A 19,632-nucleotide genomic window follows, 5' to 3' on the forward strand; every position below is an offset into this window, starting at 1 on the left:
TCCTTTTGATCATGTATCATGTAACATATCTGTACCTATACATATATGTGTATATATATATGCGTATGTATATATACACACAGATATATGTATATAAAGAATAAATACTTTGTGTTATCCGTAAAATGCATAAACACATAAAAACTTTAAAACGAATAACAAAACGAAGGGAAGAAAAAAAGAAATAATAATAATAATAATAATAATAATAATAATAATAATAATAATAATAATAATAATAAAAATTAAGTTAATGCAAGATATGCTTTCTTTTTTAGTAAGATAATAAGATTTACACGTAACATATGTTAAAAAAATAACATTTTACGGAAGCATATAAAAACACGATCATACGTTCCTCTTACTTCTCCTCTTCATCTCATACACGACGAACACATTCGCGTACGTGCATTATATTAAATATACGATCGTGGTGGTAAGATTAGAAGAAAAAATGAAATGTAAGCAATCTTTTCTTGTGTTACATGTGATTCGTGTGCAAAAAACTCGAGTTCATTGCTTATATCAATACAGTGTATATCTGATTTTTATTTCTGATGTGTTACATGTATTTCTTTTTTGTTCTTTTTCTTTCCTTTTTTCTCTTATATTTGGTTGTTTGTTTTCATAATACATGAATATTCTTATTAATCTTCATATTTTCTTTTTGTTCTTATACTTCTGAAAGTTCTTATATAATAAGATCAGGTAAATCATAAGGCCCAGAGATCCATGTCTCCTCTTTTTACATATACATACTTTTTATATATACATATGCGAGACGCACACATACACACATACATAATAAGCACATGCATACACACTAAATGATTTTGAATAAGTGTCAACAATTTCATTGATGTGTGTGTATTTTCTATAATGATCAAACTCAAAATTAAAATTAATTGAAAAGATTTGTGTGTGGTTTCTTTTTTAATTAATAAACGTTTAATATAACACTAGTGCGAAATCATTTGACTTTGGAATCACTCAGTATATATACATGCGTTAAGTGCAGTATCTTTTTAAAAATCACACATAAATCTTAAAATATTGCATATGACAAATAAAGCACTCCTTCAACTTCATTCCTCTATTTTATTCGTAAATTTATCGTTGAGAATTAAAGAAGATTCACTCTCCTGCAACGATGCATTCATTGCACTTTTATGAAACTCTTCTCGCATTCAAATACAATGTAACGTTTTGTGTGAAAATTTATAGAATAGTGCTTGGACGTATTATACAAAAATACAACGGTATTTAATCGCGTCTGAAATATCCGTGCATATACACATATGTACAAATATGTACATACATGGTACAGTTAGGCAAATTAAGATCAATCTGTGTGTCTTAGGAAACAAAAAAAAATTGATAAGGAAAAAAGAGAAGGAAAATAAGTTGTTGGACATATTAAAGAGAATATTTATAAGGCCTTTAGACATATAAAATATAACGAAGGATATTTACTTATGTTGTTAATACGTTTCTTTAGATGAATTTCAAAGAATTTAATTATTCGTAAATTTTTTTTCTACGAAAAATTTTATGCTTCTATGAAGAACATTATGAAAAATCAAAACATTATATACATACAATGATATATAAAATGAATACAAAATTATTATTTAATTTGATTGATCAAAATTCATTTAAACATAATGCTTTCACAATACATTTGGAAAGAAATGTACGAAAATTGAAATCATTAGAATATTTTAAAGAGTCTTATTAAATTATCTTTTAGAATTTTGTTTATACATAATTTATGAATTAAGTTGTCAACTCTTTCATACGTTTCGATATAGAATATACACACTGAAGATTATTTTGTCATTCGAGGTTGCTTTCGTTAATAATAAAATATTATTAGAATATTATTTTGAAATAAATGATATACACGGATGATGACAATGTGTGATATTTCTAATTACATATAACATGTATAGAAAAAAAGAAAAAAAGAAAAGAAAAAAAAAAGAAGACATAAATCTATCACAAATGTTAAAGCTGGTAAATTATAATACCTGGAATAAAGTCAATAATCAGTTAAATACATCCTTCGTTATAATTTCATACAATAATCGAAGAAAAGTTCCCATAACTGATATTGAATATCGTTTTCATAGTGAAAATAAAAATATTTGGCTGGATACATAAACGCAAGGCCAAAGATATTTCGAGATCCATATACAATACACAGAATTAAATGTATCGATTCACTTAATCATTCGATAATGGAACAGAATGTACATTGATATCAAATTAATATGAATTAATATGAAATGTTGTCTAATTTAGTTGTGTTAAAATAACAGATAATCGCAAAAGAAACGGAAAAATAATGAAATTACACACATGATTCTGTAAGAACGTCCGATTGTAAACGTTCAACGCGATACCGATTATACTGTCGATATGGTGATCGCGTTTGATCATTGTCCGTAATAACACGTGTTCTATGAGGGATCAAGTTCTCATATCGCCCCATTAACCAATCTTGACACAATCGATGTTGAACATCTGCGACATTTTTAGATGCCCACGATGAAAGCCAATGATGAAATTTCGAATTTAAATGTTTTGTCACTGCTGGATGACACTGTATAAATAAAATTTATATATTCATTAATTTATAGTTAATAAATACATAGTATACTATCCGACATATTATTATAATTGTAATCGATGAAACATTAATAGTATCTCTAAACATTTGTTTATATTTTATGTACATACCTCTCTAGCACGACTAAAAGAATTTTGTTTATAAAGGAAAGCCTCTTTACTAGCAACATAAAGCATCTGATAACTATTTGGATTAAAACGACATTGTGTTTCATCAGCAGCAATAATTTCAGATGTGTCACCAGTATCTGTCAACCTTAAGCCTGATGGCCTTTTTAAAAGTGCACTGACACTATCCAATGCTTTATCTTTATTGGATACACTAAAATAAAAGAATAAAAAATATTTAATATAATAAATATTTTTAATTAAAAAATAAATAAAATCTTAATAGAAAAAAAAAGAGAGGTAATAGAATAATATACTTACTCCGAAGCTTTTTCTGGATGATTAGTATTAGGCATAGATGCCCTCATTAATTTTGCAGCTCTCTTACGCCATTGCCTGACATTACGATACAAAAATACTGGTTTCCGTCCTGCCAAGATTCTGCTTAAAGAATTCCAACTATGTCCATCCATCTACAACAATTATTTTATATTACTATCTTTCAATAAGTAGTAATTAGACAAAAATAAAAATATATTTATAATTTTAGAACTAACAGATAAGTCTTTATATTCTCCTATAATATAAAAGGAACACATAATAACTATCAAGTTCCTGCAAAAATATATAAAACTTTTAATAATACTCAAAATAGGATTTAAAATAAATTTTCATAAATATGTGTATTGATCTGATTACTTATTAATGTTTAAAAAATTTAAATAATAGTGAATTCCTATAATTTACTATGTACTATGTATTATAAACAGACATATATAAATATAAATATAAGTTATAACAAATATTTATAAAATAATATTTGCAAGAATATTAATTTGTGAAGGAACCACAAATCTCCCTTTTCTATTTTAATAATTTTACTCGAATCAAGTTGAATAATTAAGCAAAGAAATAACTCGCATTTCATACATTCAAAAGTGAAATATATAGTTAACATGGTTTTCTATATACTTGTCATTACTTCTTTTCCTTTTTATGTAGATATAAAATTTGTTCTTAGTCAAATACTCATATCTAATAATAATGTGTCTATATGCATACTTGTAATAATCTTAATGTTAATATTATATGCATTATTACAAAGTGAAGCAGTTACATAATACTATATTAAATTAGACACACACATGTATTTATTTAGTTTAATTACAAGGAATGTAGAATAGCTGTTTAACAAAAATTTAAAGAATATGTTCGTATAATGAGTACCAAAAATATACTTGTTTTTACGTGATTTTCATATTTAGAGAAAATATGAATTTAGCAAATTGTTTATAAAAAACAATTTTTGAAATTTATATATTCTATACAACATGTGTATTTATATAAGTATTCCTAAACATTCTTTTTGTCAATACCACCATCGATAGAAATATATTATGAACTTTTGTATCTGATTAATGCATTCGATATATGATTTAAAAATATTAATATTAAAATCAATATACTATCATAAAAGGAAATAATAATAACTTAAGTAACATGTAACCAATCGCTCACTGATGAAAGATAGACAAATGCATAATAAAAAGTATATGCAGTAGAATTATTAAACTGCTTATACTAAATTAATCAAAACAAAAATGTGAATGCATAAAATAAATTTATAGTATAGGAATAAGCAGTTGTTTTTTAAGGAAAATTAAACTTTAAATCACATTTAAAAGAAAACATTCCCAAACAGTTAACTGACTGACATATATGTATGCATAGCATTGTATCCTTACAATGCAAAATATAACAAAAAGGAAAACATTAATGTAATTTTGGCATAAATATTGAAAATTTGCCAATTAAGTTTCTTTTTTACTGTTTTAAAATTTAAATATGTTAGAAAAGAGATATATTACTCTCAACACATATAATTCCATCTGCATGAAATAGACAATGAATTAAAGCTGTATATGAAAACATTTTAAATAAAATCGGATGAGAAGAAAAAACATAAGACTTAAAATTCACAATCATATCATATATAAAACATGTATCTATATATGCATAGACAATAAGAAATTTAGGTAATATACTAAAGAATCTTCAGAGTATAGTATAAGCACAAAGCTCATACAAAAAGAGTTCGGAGTATCAACGTAACAAATTTAGTGGTACAAAATGATGTTAGACAATAATGTTTAAAAGCACTGTTCATGTATTTCAATATCTCTCTTCTATACAATATTGTTTCATCTATCATTATATGCATATTCATTTCATATACAGGTTACAGTTATAAAATATATATACATATATATGCCTTATATGTATGTATATATATATTTGCCTTATACGAATTATATATATATATATTTTTTTTTGTATATAGAATTTAAAATTCACTGCAGTTGTATGAAAACATAGATATGAACTTACAACGATCACATAAACTTTTGTCTGTATACGTTTTACATGAGAATTTCAATGAAATTATATTACAAATGTTACAGTGGTATTATATGCACTGTCTGTGAGAATAATTACATATGCGAAATTATGGATTTGTGCTATTGAATCTACTAAAATATTATTAAATCACTAAGAAAATAGAAAATATTAATGTTTTCATCTTTTAATAACGTTTATGTTAAATTCGTAATTTAACACACACACACATATATATATATGTATATATATATATATCTCGCTCTTAAAATTTTCTGATGTAATATCATGTAAGAATGAATGTTTACATTTTGTTCACGTAGAGGACAATGCTACTAATATTTTTTTTGACCGTTTACTCCTTTTCCAGATGAAGTTCTTTTTCTATATGGCAGCATAAACAAAAAGTTTCACATCGATTTGTTATTAGATTTTACTATTTTTACCAAGTATATATATAGTCTTGAAGAAAGTCCTATTGTAAACTCCAATGTTACACCAATTCTTGATATTTTACTAAATAAATACTGAAATATAACATCTACTCGAAAGTAATTTTAACATATGTACATACTTCAAAGATGAGCGGAAGAGTTCTTACCATAAATTTAAAACCTTTAGATTAAAACCTTTCAGATTAAAAATGCAGGAATGGAGTAAGGTCAAAATCCAAACGAGAGAATAACAAATGATTATCACTGGAATTAATTCATGTTCGAAGTCGAATGAAGAACGATAACTAAATTAACTACATAAGAAAGTGAAGCCTTTGGTAAATCATTAGATAATGATGTGATATGTATGCATTGTTTTGCAGCTTTTTTGTCATAATTAATATTGTAGATCCAGTAAGCATGTAAGCAACTTTCTGATTGCATGTTACAACACATATGTGATCTGTGCTGTACTAATTACATATTACTATGTACACAGCAAAAAATATCATATACACACCTATTCAGCAAAGGCGCAATGATTAAATTTATACACACTTGATTCATGCCACACAATTGTATGTTTATTTATTTAAAGCTTATGCCCAAATTAGTATATGCACACATACTCATTCCATATACAGACAGACTTTGATCACCCGATTTCCCTTTCAATAATTTCGTTAAATTTGATTTACATCGCGACTACATCTGATGGAACGAGCATGCGCAAGTTTATTTTATAACTTTTGCCAATATATAAACATGTCACTGATGAAAATTTCATCAAAATGATCTAAATTTTATTAATTACTTATTTAAATATTATTTTTCTATCACTTTATAACACATTTACGAATTATATCAATTTTCTATGTGAAGAAAATATATTAGCAACGAACTTTTTTTAGTACTAAATTTATTATCGTGTTTATATCGTTTTTAAGTACTAAATTTATTATATAATTGTAACAAAAAATTTAATCTAAAGCAAATGGCATATAACATACACATGCATGGCATAATACAATGTGAAAATGATATATTTGAAACTCAATATTCATGTATCTGTTTCCAAAGGCTTCACTATATATATGACTGATCGTGATAGTGAAAATATGGTTTACAAATTAGAGATGCATTATCAAATGACCTAAGCTGCGTATCAAAAACATATATACAAATTCATGTGATCAAATATTTACATTCTTTAGAGCACAAAGTAGTATTTATATTTTCTAATATTATCTTATATAATATATATATGCAGTGTCATAAGAAGAAAATAAAAGAAATTTTAAGAATTGACTGTACCAAATGTTATATGAGTATATATATATATATATATATATATATATATATATACGCACGCACACACACACACACGCATACGTATGTATATATGTATGTGTCTATATATCACTATATTTTACACTCATTATGGCACTGCTCAGATGATGTTAATTCGTATGCTATGCATACACCCTAATTACGCAAACGCGTTATTTAATTATTGAATACTGCTACTTTAACCCATAGTTAATCAACCTTCTAACCGTATTCATTTCTAAATGAATGTGAAGGGCAATATCAACGATGAGTGACGACCGAACGATGACAGTATACGATGATACATGATACATAATTATATACACGAGACTTTTTCCCTATTCATTTCGTTGAGCCAATTTTGATATTATTTTGGACAATTTCACTAAATATCATGTGTCAAACATGACAATACATACCATGACTGTACAACAATGTCCACAGGCAATGTTGAAGTCTATCATATAATTTTTTTTCCTTCAAAATAGTAAATTTAACGAATATTCTACCTTCTTTACAGATTAATTATAAGTACTATTATGCAGCTATCACAATTATAATTATGAAGTGATAATAAAGGAAGCTTAAGAAAGCTTATAAATTAATTATAACGTTATATAAATGGTTTTACTTTTTCTTTTCTTTTTTTTTTTTTTCTTTTTTTCTTTTTTTAATATATTTTACACATGCTGCAACAGACAATGCATGAATATTGCTTTTAAACGTTAAATAAAATTATGGAAAATATTAATTGTAAAATAATTATATTTTTTTTTTAAATAAAATTTCTTTATGAACAGTAAATAACTCTTTCTATACTATAACATTGTAACAAAAAAAAAAAGAAAGAAAAAAAAAGAAAAAAAAAAAGAAAATAAAAAATTAAAAAAAAACAAAAAACAAAAAAAGAAATATATTAGTATGTACTGCTGACTTTTTAAAAATATTTCAATGTGAAAAAAGAACACATTATTTCGTTTTTATGATACTTTCCATTAAAATAAAGTTTACCGTTAATTTTATATCAATTTTATGCTTTTAATATTTAAATAAAAAAGAAAAAAGAGGGGACTTTCTCTACTTCACAGCATTTTACATTGTTTGCAGCACCACATTGCAATCCATGGTAAAAAACCGTATTTATCTAAAAGTCTTTGAGCATTATGAAAATAAATGTATGTATAAGCTTTGCTTTTCTTTGATTTAAAAACTTTTTAGTACGTCATATATGTATACGTATATGATATACGTATTATATATAGAGATTTCGCGATATCAGACCCTACGATTTATAAAACCCTGGTACTATACAGATAATTTACATAAAATAAGAAAATTCTAAATAACCATCCATAGTATTAATATCTTTATAGTGATGACATAATATAAGTTATGTCAGTTGAAATTTTCTTAAAAGCATTTCCCACTTTGTGGGAAATCAACAGTAACTGCTTCAAGGCAAATTCCCGAGAAGATGTCTAATTATTATTATTATTATTATTATTATTATTATTATTATTATTATTATTATTATTCTTATTATTATTATTATTATTATTATTATTATTATTATTATTATTATTATTATATTTTTATTTTTATTATTAATATTAATATTATTATTATTATTATTATTATTATTAATAATATTATTATTATTATTATTATTATTATTATTATTATTATTATTACTATTATTATTATTATTACTCTTGGGTTAGTAATTAACTTTTAATTTGCCTTTTAAACTCTAACATAAAAAGAAAAAGAAAATATTAATTTCTTAAAATAGATTTGTTGTGTTTGGGGCACTGTTTTTAAACTGACCGATAACGGTACAACTCCGATCACAGACATCAAAATACAAGTGAATGTAAACTTCAACGTTGGCAATGATTATGAAAAGGGATGTGGATCCTATACCTTCTTGCTAATGTCAGTGTTCTTGCGCTTTCTGCCCCGAACCCCCCTTGCTGCCTGGTCACTACTCACAGGATGATTGGTCGTTGGCTCATTGTCTACCACAGCAGAAGTGTCTTTCGGGCTAGTTTGACCAGGCGGAGCAGAGAACCTCTCCACATATGTTGACCATTTCTCAGATACCATAACTCCTTCTCTTTCTCTTTCTCTACAACCACTGTCCATTGCTTCATCACCCTCTGTATCCAACAGTTCCATTGTCATTTTACAATCCTTTTTATACTGTAATAAAAAACAACTATTTTATAATAAATATTTTATAAATAGATGATAATAAGATAATATAATTGTTATATAGCTACTTGAGATCAGTATACAAAAATTCAGATATAATAATAAATTTACACTTTGCATGTAAGTAAAATTGTAAAAATAAATATTATTAACAATTAATTTATAAATGAAATGAAATATTATTGATCATAAAAGTATTCATAATTTTTGCAATAAAATTAGCTGTATTGATTAATTTTATTCCTGTAAAAAAATTTTAATTTTAAATAATACCTTGTAATAATATACAAATCATATATACGAAATGACAAAGGGTAATATAGGAAAAATACCTGAAAATATTCATAAGTTTATAATTAATTATATAATTTATATAAAAAAAATCTATATATATATAATTTGTTTAAAAAAAAAAAAAACCTTTTTTTTATAGTATAAACAAATATTGATAAAACTTTAATTTAAAGAAAATATACTTTTGTAATAATATAATTCGCATGTATCACAAAATGTCTACTTACTATATATATTTTGAAACAATTTTCATCAGCCATTGCTTTTTCTGCCTTACGTTGATATGAAAGCTCTGCACCAAGCCTCATATAAGCTGTAACACATAATCCACCAGCTCCACTACTTTCTTTTGGCTGACGTTGTTCTCTTTGAAATAGCTCCATACATTGCTGGCATATAGGATCAGACACTAAATGCTGCAACTATAGAAATTACATTATATATTATTTTAACATTAAATATATTGTAGAGATAAAAATGCTGTTATATACAAAAAAAGATGCAAACATTTATTGCATAAATACTCCGCAGGAGATAACAAAAATGTAGGATCACTCATAAAAAAAATAATAAATAGTAGTTTCCTAAGGGTATACATACTTGTCTCACAGCATATGTCACAACTTTGTCCAAAGTAAAGGCAATATATGCATGTATACCAAACATTTCACGCAAGGTATCTTCATACGCTGTACTCTCCATATTTCCATCCAAAACATTTTTCACCATATCCAAAAAGGCAGGATAGTAATCCTCAATTTCTATTTCATCTATGTTAAATAAAAAACACATATTTTTATAATGTCATAAAATAAAAATAATTAAAAATTTATTTCGAATAGGACAGAATTATTTACTTACTTTTTGGTTTTAACCTGAGAGCCACAGCAGTACTCTCCTTACGTTGCTGTTTGTATCTAGACTCTTCTTCTGCAAGGGCTACCGCTCTCTCATACATCTTAGTTAATCTTTCACAGAGGATGTGATGTAACCTCAAAAAGAGGTACCAATTATTACTGCCCATGAAAAGAGTATATGCCTCTTCAGGATCATTTGACAGGGCATGCATAGGTATTTTGATATCAGGTTCGACTTTAACTGAAGTGGAAGACAGGACTGGGGAAAGTGGGGCCTTACTCCTATTTGCTTGAAGACCGCCATGTGGCGATGTAGACATGGTTACAGATTGAGAATTACTACATGCTGCCACACCCACATCCTCTTTGTCATCTAAAAAAATTAATAGAATATTCAATTTATACAAAAAATATATATAAATATTAAACTATGTATATATAAATAACATAATGAAGAAATTATATAATATATATATAATTTATATATATATATATATATATATATACACATATATATTATACAAGATAAGAAATAAGTATATATATAAATATTATTTATTCCTTTTTAAAATACATATATTTAAAAGTATATCTACCATCTTCATCTCTCTCATCATCGCTAAGCTCTTGGCGTGGGTGAAAAAAGAGATCTGGTATAAAATGCTTAAGTAAAAGCTTTATACGCTGTTTATCTTCTTTATGAATAGCAGTTTGTCGTTTTACATGATGTATCAATAAATTTGCTGCATCATCTAAGACAGATTTGTCTTTATAAGGTAACACCAAATGTGGACCACTATTTCCTTGATTATCACCGCTTCCATCGTCTACCTGTTCATGTCTCTATAAAAAAATTGTAATAGCAAATTCAATATCCATAAAATATAAGATAATATCAAATATATAGAATCAGTAGTAACCTTATAATATATTATTTACAAAATAATACAACAAAATAATTATATGATATACTAACCTCATCATATAAAGTTTCAATTTCATTGAATAGACTTTTGGATCTTAAAGCTTTCACATCATTTTGTTTAAAATTAATACCTTGGTGATCTAAAGATTTCAAATAGTACTTCTCATTTTGTTCTCTCCAAATTTTATTAAAACCTTTCTGAGCTTCTCGCCATTCCTCTTCTTTACTCTTCAAGCGTCGTAAAACGACTGGAACTGCAACTACAGGATTTTTTTTAAGACCTTCTATAATATCAGCAGCTTTATCTCCGTATATCCTTTTTAATGCTCGTTGATGTATTGTGGGAGAACAACCTCCAAGACAATCATCGAGTTTAAATTTTTGAAGTTCTTCTTGGCTCATTCTATTCATTTTTTTATGAACACCTTCTAATACTCTAATAGTTGATGCATTAGTTTCTATCACGCCATCTAACTCAAATCGTTCATCTTCACAACGATAAATAAATTCCTCATATTGTGTTTTTCTGTTAAACGACATGGTAATTTTACATTTTTAAAAACAAAAACAGAAAAATTATATCAAGACAAATACCTCAGATTTTATATTTACCTCGATGTAACAAATGTACTATCCTCTGACCAAGTTGGGAATGATACCCATGTATCATTTAAAACTTCTTTGCACAATTGCGTTCTACCAGTACATTTTGGTTGTACATAAGACTTAGGCAAAGCACAATACGAAGCTCCTAATCGCTTACATGCTGTATAATCAATTTCCATTGCCAAGTCACCCTGAGGTCGTTCTTGGTGACCACGCGCTACATTATTTGGAAGTGCTTCGACTCCTATACTACTTCCTGTATTATTTGCTGACGTATTGGAAGAATCAGATAAATGACCAAGAAAATCTTTAAACCAACGTAAAAGTTCCGGAAAACGACCGAGAAATGGTGTAACTAATTGTAACAATTCTGATTTAGAAACAATTTCCTGGTTAAAAAGTACAAGACACCGAAGAAAGTTTTCATAAACCTCTTGTGACTTCAAAGCCTTACGAACCTAAAATATATTAAATAAATCATAATTCATATATATACAATTTCTTGTTTATAATAAAACAATATTAATAAAAAATTACATATTAAATAAAAAAAAAGGAAAAGATACTAACCTTATCAAAAAATGCATAGTCATTCAATGTACCATATTTTCCAGCTTCTGCTATAGTAACATCTCGCATTGATGTTACTTTGTGTTTTTTTAATGGAGGTGGTCCATGTTGAATATGAGAATTGCCACCAGTAACAGAAGTAGAGAATGATGGACTTCTTTTTAGCTGTCCTGTACTGTGACCCAATTTTTGACCAGTACTGATTTCTCGAACACCTGGCCTATCCCTCTCACGATCACGATCCCTGTGATCTCTGCTATCACGCTCCAATATACAAGTGCCACTTGATTCCCGAAGATCTCGTGAAACATTAGCAGAATTGTTATAAGTCGCCTTAAGACTCAATGGTTTCTTTATTATTGCTGTATGATCATTTACTGGAGCAGTCTTGTTACTCTGAAACATAGCAGACTAGTCCTGATTAATATTAATAATTAAACAAAATTGCTTGTGTATTATAACAAACAATGATTACGAAAAAGGAAAAATTAATATTGATTTTTATCTATACGTACATTATATAGCATGCATCTTTCGATCACAGGACTCACCAACGAACTCTGCTGATTAGTTGCATCCGGTAAAAATTGACCAAATTCAGCAAGTAAATCTTCTTGGTTTTCAAACAATTTAGCAACCTGACTATAAACCTCAGCTTCTGTTAAATGTTTTACGTTACTAGCAGCGCTACCACCACTTGTACCGCTTATATGTCCTGATTCTTTCAAATTGCGTTGTTCTTTTTGATAAGTATGTAGTATCTCTAGGAACCTTTTGTATTTATCTGGTTGTCCTTGAAAGCGATTCTAAAATTTTTAAAAACATTTTATGTAACATAAATTTTTAATCTTTAATTTTTAATCTACAAATATAATTTATTATTTTTCTATCATTATCATGTATATATTATTATCATGTATAAGATAAAACAAACCTTTATTTTATTAACATAGTTAATAGCATGATTAAATTCCACAGGTTGACTTTGTTGCGTTTGACCACTAGTTGGAATACCATCTTGAGCTTGACTAAGAGCTTGACTTACTGCCTGAGCTTGTGCAGCACTAACATGAGAATTGTTGTAGGCTTGAATAGGTGGCGGTGACGGTGCATGAACCGTTATACTACTATTGGAAATATTATTTGTTAAGGCATGATGTATGCTTCCAGATCTAAAAATATATAATTTTAAAAAAACAAGGTAAAACATTTTCCGTATGAACACATATAAACTTGTAGATGTTATATTTCTTACCCTTGCATTATTTGCAAAACTGGTGGTGCTTTTGCTGGTTGTGTTGGCGGACTTGCTACAGGTGGTGAACCAACATTCACCGTACAATGATGTTGCGATAACGTTGCTGTATGAGTAGCAGTTGGACTAGGCATACTAACTGATACTTGGAATGCATACCCTTGCTCATTTGCTTGTACCTCTATTTTGTAGCCTGGTGGTAGAAAAGTATTGAAACCAACAATGAGTTCAGGGTGTCCCTTAAATAAATGGCTCACTCGTGTAATAACACCTGGGGTATCAATACTCTGAGATTTGAATTCTTTCATGATATCCAAGAAATCATTATAAACCTATAAAGAATAAAAAAATGAATATTATTTTTATAATATTTACTTATCTAACACATACAAAACAAAAAATAAAATTCAAACCTGTGGTTGATCACTGAATTTGTACTTCACTTGATCCAAATAAGATAATGCATCTTCAACTTTTAATCTTTGAAATTGTTGAGATCCACTCCCACTGCCTAATCCAGGACCTGGAGGTGTAGATGCCAATGGCGCTACATTGCTCGAATGTACCTAGAAATATGTTACATTATACCAAATGCTTACTGAAGTCTATAATATATATGATACAGACCTTGTGCCTTATTGCTGCCTGCTGTTGCGTGTGAACTTGTGTTTGCGATCCTGTTGTAGGTTGCTGAGAGCCCATATTGTGATTACTTCCACTACTTATTCCACCGTGCAACCCACCACCAGTATTTACATTAGTACCACTACATGTAGAATTAAGCCCTCCTGTAGATCCAGTTCCCTAAAAAAAAAGTATACAATGTTTTCATTTACAAAATCTTACAAGTGATAATTAGGTTTATATAAGATTGTTATCAAAATAACAATTTCATATACATTGAGACAATATAACATACTTTAATAGGGGATGGTGTAGCCGTTGGTACAACGATCGCACCGGTATATTGCTGTTGAGCTTGGGCGGTACCAAATTGTATACTTCCCGGCATTTCCTTTGAAGTAACAGATCGAACAGCTTGACCAGGTACAACAACGCCTATTCCGCTACTTGAGTGATACTCTAAACCTCCACCACCGCTTAGACCACTTCCTCCGCTCACCGACGAGGGTTTTAACGTTGCTGCTGGTGACGCTACCTCGTCCAGCCCGCGAACGCGTTTCATTGCAAATCACATAGGGGAGGCTGTAAAAAATGTATTTATAATTTTTTCCAACTATATATGATAATACGTATATCAAATCAAAATGTGCAGTTATTCAAGTGTTCCGCGTTTCTCATTTGAATTTTTAATATTAATATATATATATTTTTTTTACATTTATTTTTCATCTAATTCCATCGCACAGAACAACGTTCGTTGAAACTTGTAATCATTTATATTTATCTTGTTATTTAACAATACAAATATTCAATTTTAATATAAAATAAAATGTATGATGTATCATTGTCTTAATGAAATTTCATCAAATTTAATTCCATATTAACAAATGCGATATTTTTAAAGTAAAGCAACAAAGATAAGCAATTGGAATAACTTATTACACTGTAATTCAACGACCCAAAAAACTAATTTTTTAAATGTAAATTACAATGCGAATTTCTCTCTTTTTTCGTGTAATCAAGAAACTTTCATCCTGATAAAAACTCCATTTTTTATTTCGAAATAATTATCGTAATACGAATCGATTCGTAAGCCAATCACTACTCGTCCTTTCGAATTCGATACAATTCGATTGGATTTTCGAAGGCGCGAAATTTAATTAATGAAACTTTAAATTATCAAAATCATTCAACCTACGATTCAAAACTCGATTAAAAATAACAGATAGACATCAGTTTTAATTAAAAAATACTGGTATAAAAGGATATGATGAGATTATACGAAGCATATTGGTATGACTCTTTTATCTTATAAAAATATATAAGTGTAGAAAGAAATAATATTTCTGATCAAGAAAATGAAATATCTCGTCCAAACACAGTGAACATATAATTTTAACTTGTATATTACGTTATTTATGAAAAGTATGATAAACCTCAGAAAAATAAAATTATTCACAAAATCAAATACAAATAAATACATATTTTATTTCGACATATATATTAATTATTATCAAATATTAAAAGTATTGATAATAAAACGCGATTTCCGAATAAGATCGCCATAACCTTAAATGCTCACACAGCAGCAGACATAAGAAAGTCATCTCGGTAAGATTGGTGCCACCTCTACCACGACACTACCAACACTACAGAAGAACTTCAATAAGGTATACGATGAAAATAGAATTAATTTAATAGAGATAATCCACCATAATAACGACAAAGCAATTAAAAGCAGTTTAAAAACATTGTGCCACGAGAATAAATGTAACACTTCAAAAAAAAAAAAATAAATAAATAAAAAAAAAAAACAAAAAATGTGCGACGTATGTAGTCTCTCTGTGGGTATAAAAGAGGAATACACAACACGTTTTCCTCATTCTTCACTTTCTATATTCTTTCTATAACTTCCTTTCTTCTCAACTAACTTACGTTTTTATAATCCCTTTGATAAGATGAAATCTCACTTTTCACGTTTCGAGGGAAACGGACGTATCACAGACATGAGCTTAAAATCTAACCTCACAAATTCATTGCGTCGTCGTACCGGAATATACATGACGATTTACACATGCACGTACATATCCACGGAAAGCATAGGATTGTTTCACGTAAATATATGTGCGCGCGCAATACGTTACATACGTATGTAGGTAGGATAAATAGATAGATAAATAGGTAGGTAGAGATAGGTATATACGCACGGGTGCGCGCATATACATACACGATCGTATATAAATGCGCGCGCTTACTCGCGCGTCACTATACTTTGCGCCAAAGTGACATTCACTCCGATGGGATTTAGTTATTCAGCCGTATGCTCGCTCTCTGCTAGGCTTGAGCGATGTTTTTCGCTATGTTCACGGCAGCGAGAAAAAATGATAATGATAATGATAATGATGATGATGATGATGATGATGATGATGATGATGATGATGATGATGATGATGATGATGATGATGATGGTGGTGGTATGGTGGTGGTAGTGTAGTGGCGGGGGATAGAGATGATGGTGGTGTTGGTAATATTGTTGGTAGCAGTGTGGTGTGGCGGAGAGCGTACAGCCGCGAAATTCGATGCGTTTAATAATGGTGTTACATGTGTGATAAGGTCGAAACTACGGCGAGCTTCGATGGATCGATATCGAGCGTTAAATTATATCGCTCAATTCTAGTTTAATACCTTTGAAAATCAAACAAAATTATATTCTTATGATTCTCATAAAATAAATTCACATCGCTTTTCTATAAAATAAATTAAATTTTCTATCGAAAACGGTTTGACGTTTTGAATTTGAATTAAATATAATTAACAAACATACTTCGATGCTGTTCGAGAGCATAATTTAAAAAAAAAAAAAAAAAGAAAAAAAAACGAACTAACAAGAAGAGAATATACTGCTGCAAAGGAATAAAATGATGGTGGCAAAGAGGATATCGAGGAAGCGCGCCTTACCCACCGATACATCCATTATTCACAACACACATGCTCGAGTCGTTCCGTCGTGACGCGGCGAACGAACGAGCGAACGAATGGACGGACAGACGGACGGACGGACGGACGGACGAACGAACGAATCGAAGAGCCGCCGAACAAGAAACACGGCTACTACTCGTTAATCCCGATCTCGACGTACATACCTTACTCCAAACCCACTAAAAAAGTTAAGAGAGAGAGAGGGGGGGAGAGAAAGAGAGAGAGAGAGAGCAAACTTCTTTCTGCTTCATTCACGAAGCGAAATAGCGGCGTTGTGTCGATTGTCTTCTACGCTTCGCAACGACATTCCTCTCCGTATTCTCTCAACTACCCGTATTCTCTCTTACCACTCCATTTCCGTCTCTCTTCTTTTCTTCCTCCTTCGAAGAAAATAATCGTAGCCATAGTATCTAACTCGTAACCTACGACACGCGGCAGCGGCAACAACGGTGACGGTGACGACGGCGGCGGCGGTGGCGGCGGCGAACACCGATATACAAAGAGAAAGAGAAAGAGAAAGAGAGAACTCCACTCTGCCTCTCTGCACCTTCTTCGCCTACGAGTTACGCGAGAAGAACTTACTTATCGCGCGTGACCTCGCGTGGTGGAAATAGAAGAAGACGTTCGTAGAGAAGGAAAGAGAGAGACAGAGAAGAGAGGGAGAAGCAGGGAGGGGAGAAAGGGAGAAGGAGGGAGCTAGAGAGAGAGAGAGAGAGAGAGAGAGAGAGAGAGAGAGAGAGAGAGAAGGGAGAGAAAACTCTAAAACGTCCAGAAAACTATGATCGTTGGAAATTTAAAAATCTTTCCAATACAAAAAGGAGAAAGAAGTAGATACCTACGAATTTTCATTCAGCATGGTCTCTTGCTGTGAATCTCGTGTACGTAATTCGAAAAAAGGAAAAGAGAGTGAGAGAGAGAGAGAGAGAGAGAGAGAGAGAGAGAGAGAGAGAGAGAGAGAGAGAGAGAGAGAGAAGCTAATTTGAATTCGACACAAGAGAGAGAAAAATATAAGCAAACGTTTTCTTTGCGTCGACAATACTTATATTGCAAATGACGGTTGTTCTTTGATTCAATGAGAGGTACGTACGTTATCCTTTTACTCTCTCTCTTTTTCTCTCTCTATACATTCTTTAGCTATTTATCGATACTATCTTCATTGTCGCCTTTTCTTCAAAACATTTCTCCTATTTCCCTTCCTCTTAATATATAAAATTCCTATTCTCTTCCTCTCTTATGACAGGTATGTATGCTCGCAAATAAAAGGAGTAACATAAACTATAGTAACACAGAGAAATGAAGAAACTCATTATAAAAGAAACGATATACGAGTAACAGGAGAAGTAACAAGAACAGTGCCGGTAGACAGCCAGCTGTAAAAGACGCGCACGGCCCTGATTTTCGCGAAACACCCAAGGAAGCGCATCAAGCCGAACAGAGAGTCTTGTCAGCGCGTTGCATGCGTTTTCAAACACTTCCCGGTCCACGGTGTTACGCAATATTCCACGTAAATACATAACACATTTTCCCGAATAGCGTACTGACGAGGGATATTGGTTTTATGTGTCGCCTTCTCTCTCTCTCTCTCTCTCTCTCTCTCTCTCTCTCTCTCTCTCTCTCTCTCTCTTTCTCGTACATAGATACATAGGACATACGTATGCACACACGCTTTCTCTCTCTCTATACCCCTTCCCCCTCTCTCTTTCATATCCCATTCTCCCTCCTTGTCTCTCCCGCGATACCGGAGGCAACACGCACTACCAACACGTAAAAAGAACCCTTTTCCCAGGCCGCCACCGCACCATCGTCGTCAACGTCGACTTAGACGATATCATCATTGCCGTTGCCGTTGCCGTTGTCCTCGTAGCTGTCTCGTATCGTATCGTGTCGTCGTTGTCGTTGTCGTTGTCGTTGTCGTTGTCGCAGTGTGCGGTAAAAAGCGAAAGTTTTTTTTCTCTTTATTTCTATCAAACCAACCGGAGAGAAGCTTTCTTCTTCTTTTTCTTCTTTTTCCTCTTCCTCCTCCTCCTCCACCTCCTCCTTCTCCTCCTCCTCTTTGCTTCTTTTCTGCTGCTTTTTCTTCTTTTTCTTGCTCCTCTTGTACGAAGGACGGGCGTCCGGTCTTCTCTCGCGAAATCGAACCGGAATTTCTGCCTCTACCTCCTACCCTAATGCTTATTTCTCTTTATACTTTCTTAGAACCATCGAAATCGCGTTGTGTGCGTAAACAGACACGAGAGAATGCACATTTTCGCAATTACACGTCGAGCTACCGAAAGAATTACCGCGCTATCCGCCGAAAATAGTAGAAAATGCGAAAAACATACCCGCACTGTACGAAGGTACAAGGCAAACTATTGGATTTTGTATGGCAAACAAGGAACCGATTGGCCGCCTAGCGGGACGGGGAAA

The 19,632-nt window shown here is 30.5% G+C and overlaps 1 protein-coding gene across 8 annotated transcripts; it reads right to left on the bottom strand.

The window, feature by feature from the left end:
* Positions 1-240: 240 nt before the first annotated feature.
* Sin3A (SIN3 transcription regulator family member A) lies at positions 241-19,569 on the bottom strand. 8 transcript variants are annotated; one of them, XM_035886656.2, is made up of 18 exons: positions 19,198-19,569; positions 14,540-14,826; positions 14,248-14,424; positions 14,034-14,186; positions 13,621-13,952; positions 13,300-13,537; positions 12,917-13,171; positions 12,366-12,776; positions 11,802-12,253; positions 11,241-11,715; positions 10,861-11,107; positions 10,269-10,637; positions 10,008-10,177; positions 9,635-9,829; positions 8,823-9,101; positions 3,061-3,212; positions 2,743-2,953; positions 241-2,605 (listed from the first exon to the last, which is right to left on the bottom strand). In XM_035886656.2, the coding sequence occupies exons 2-18, from the start codon at positions 14,804-14,806 to the stop codon at positions 2,354-2,356; spliced, it is 4,635 nt and encodes a 1,544-aa protein (XP_035742549.1). In that variant the 5' UTR covers positions 14,807-14,826; positions 19,198-19,569; the 3' UTR covers positions 241-2,353. The 8 variants fall into 8 exon arrangements, with proteins under 8 accessions (XP_035742549.1, XP_035742547.1, XP_035742551.1 ...); XM_035886654.2 differs by having other exon boundaries at positions 12,366-12,761; positions 12,881-13,171; XM_035886658.2 differs by having other exon boundaries at positions 8,892-9,101; positions 12,881-13,171.
* Positions 19,570-19,632: the final 63 nt, after the last annotated feature.

The sequence above is a fragment of the Vespa mandarinia genome, chromosome 14 (genome assembly GCF_050613455.1).
Source record: "Vespa mandarinia isolate Hongniang chromosome 14, ASM5061345v1, whole genome shotgun sequence".
Taxonomy (NCBI): domain Eukaryota; kingdom Metazoa; phylum Arthropoda; class Insecta; order Hymenoptera; family Vespidae; genus Vespa; species Vespa mandarinia.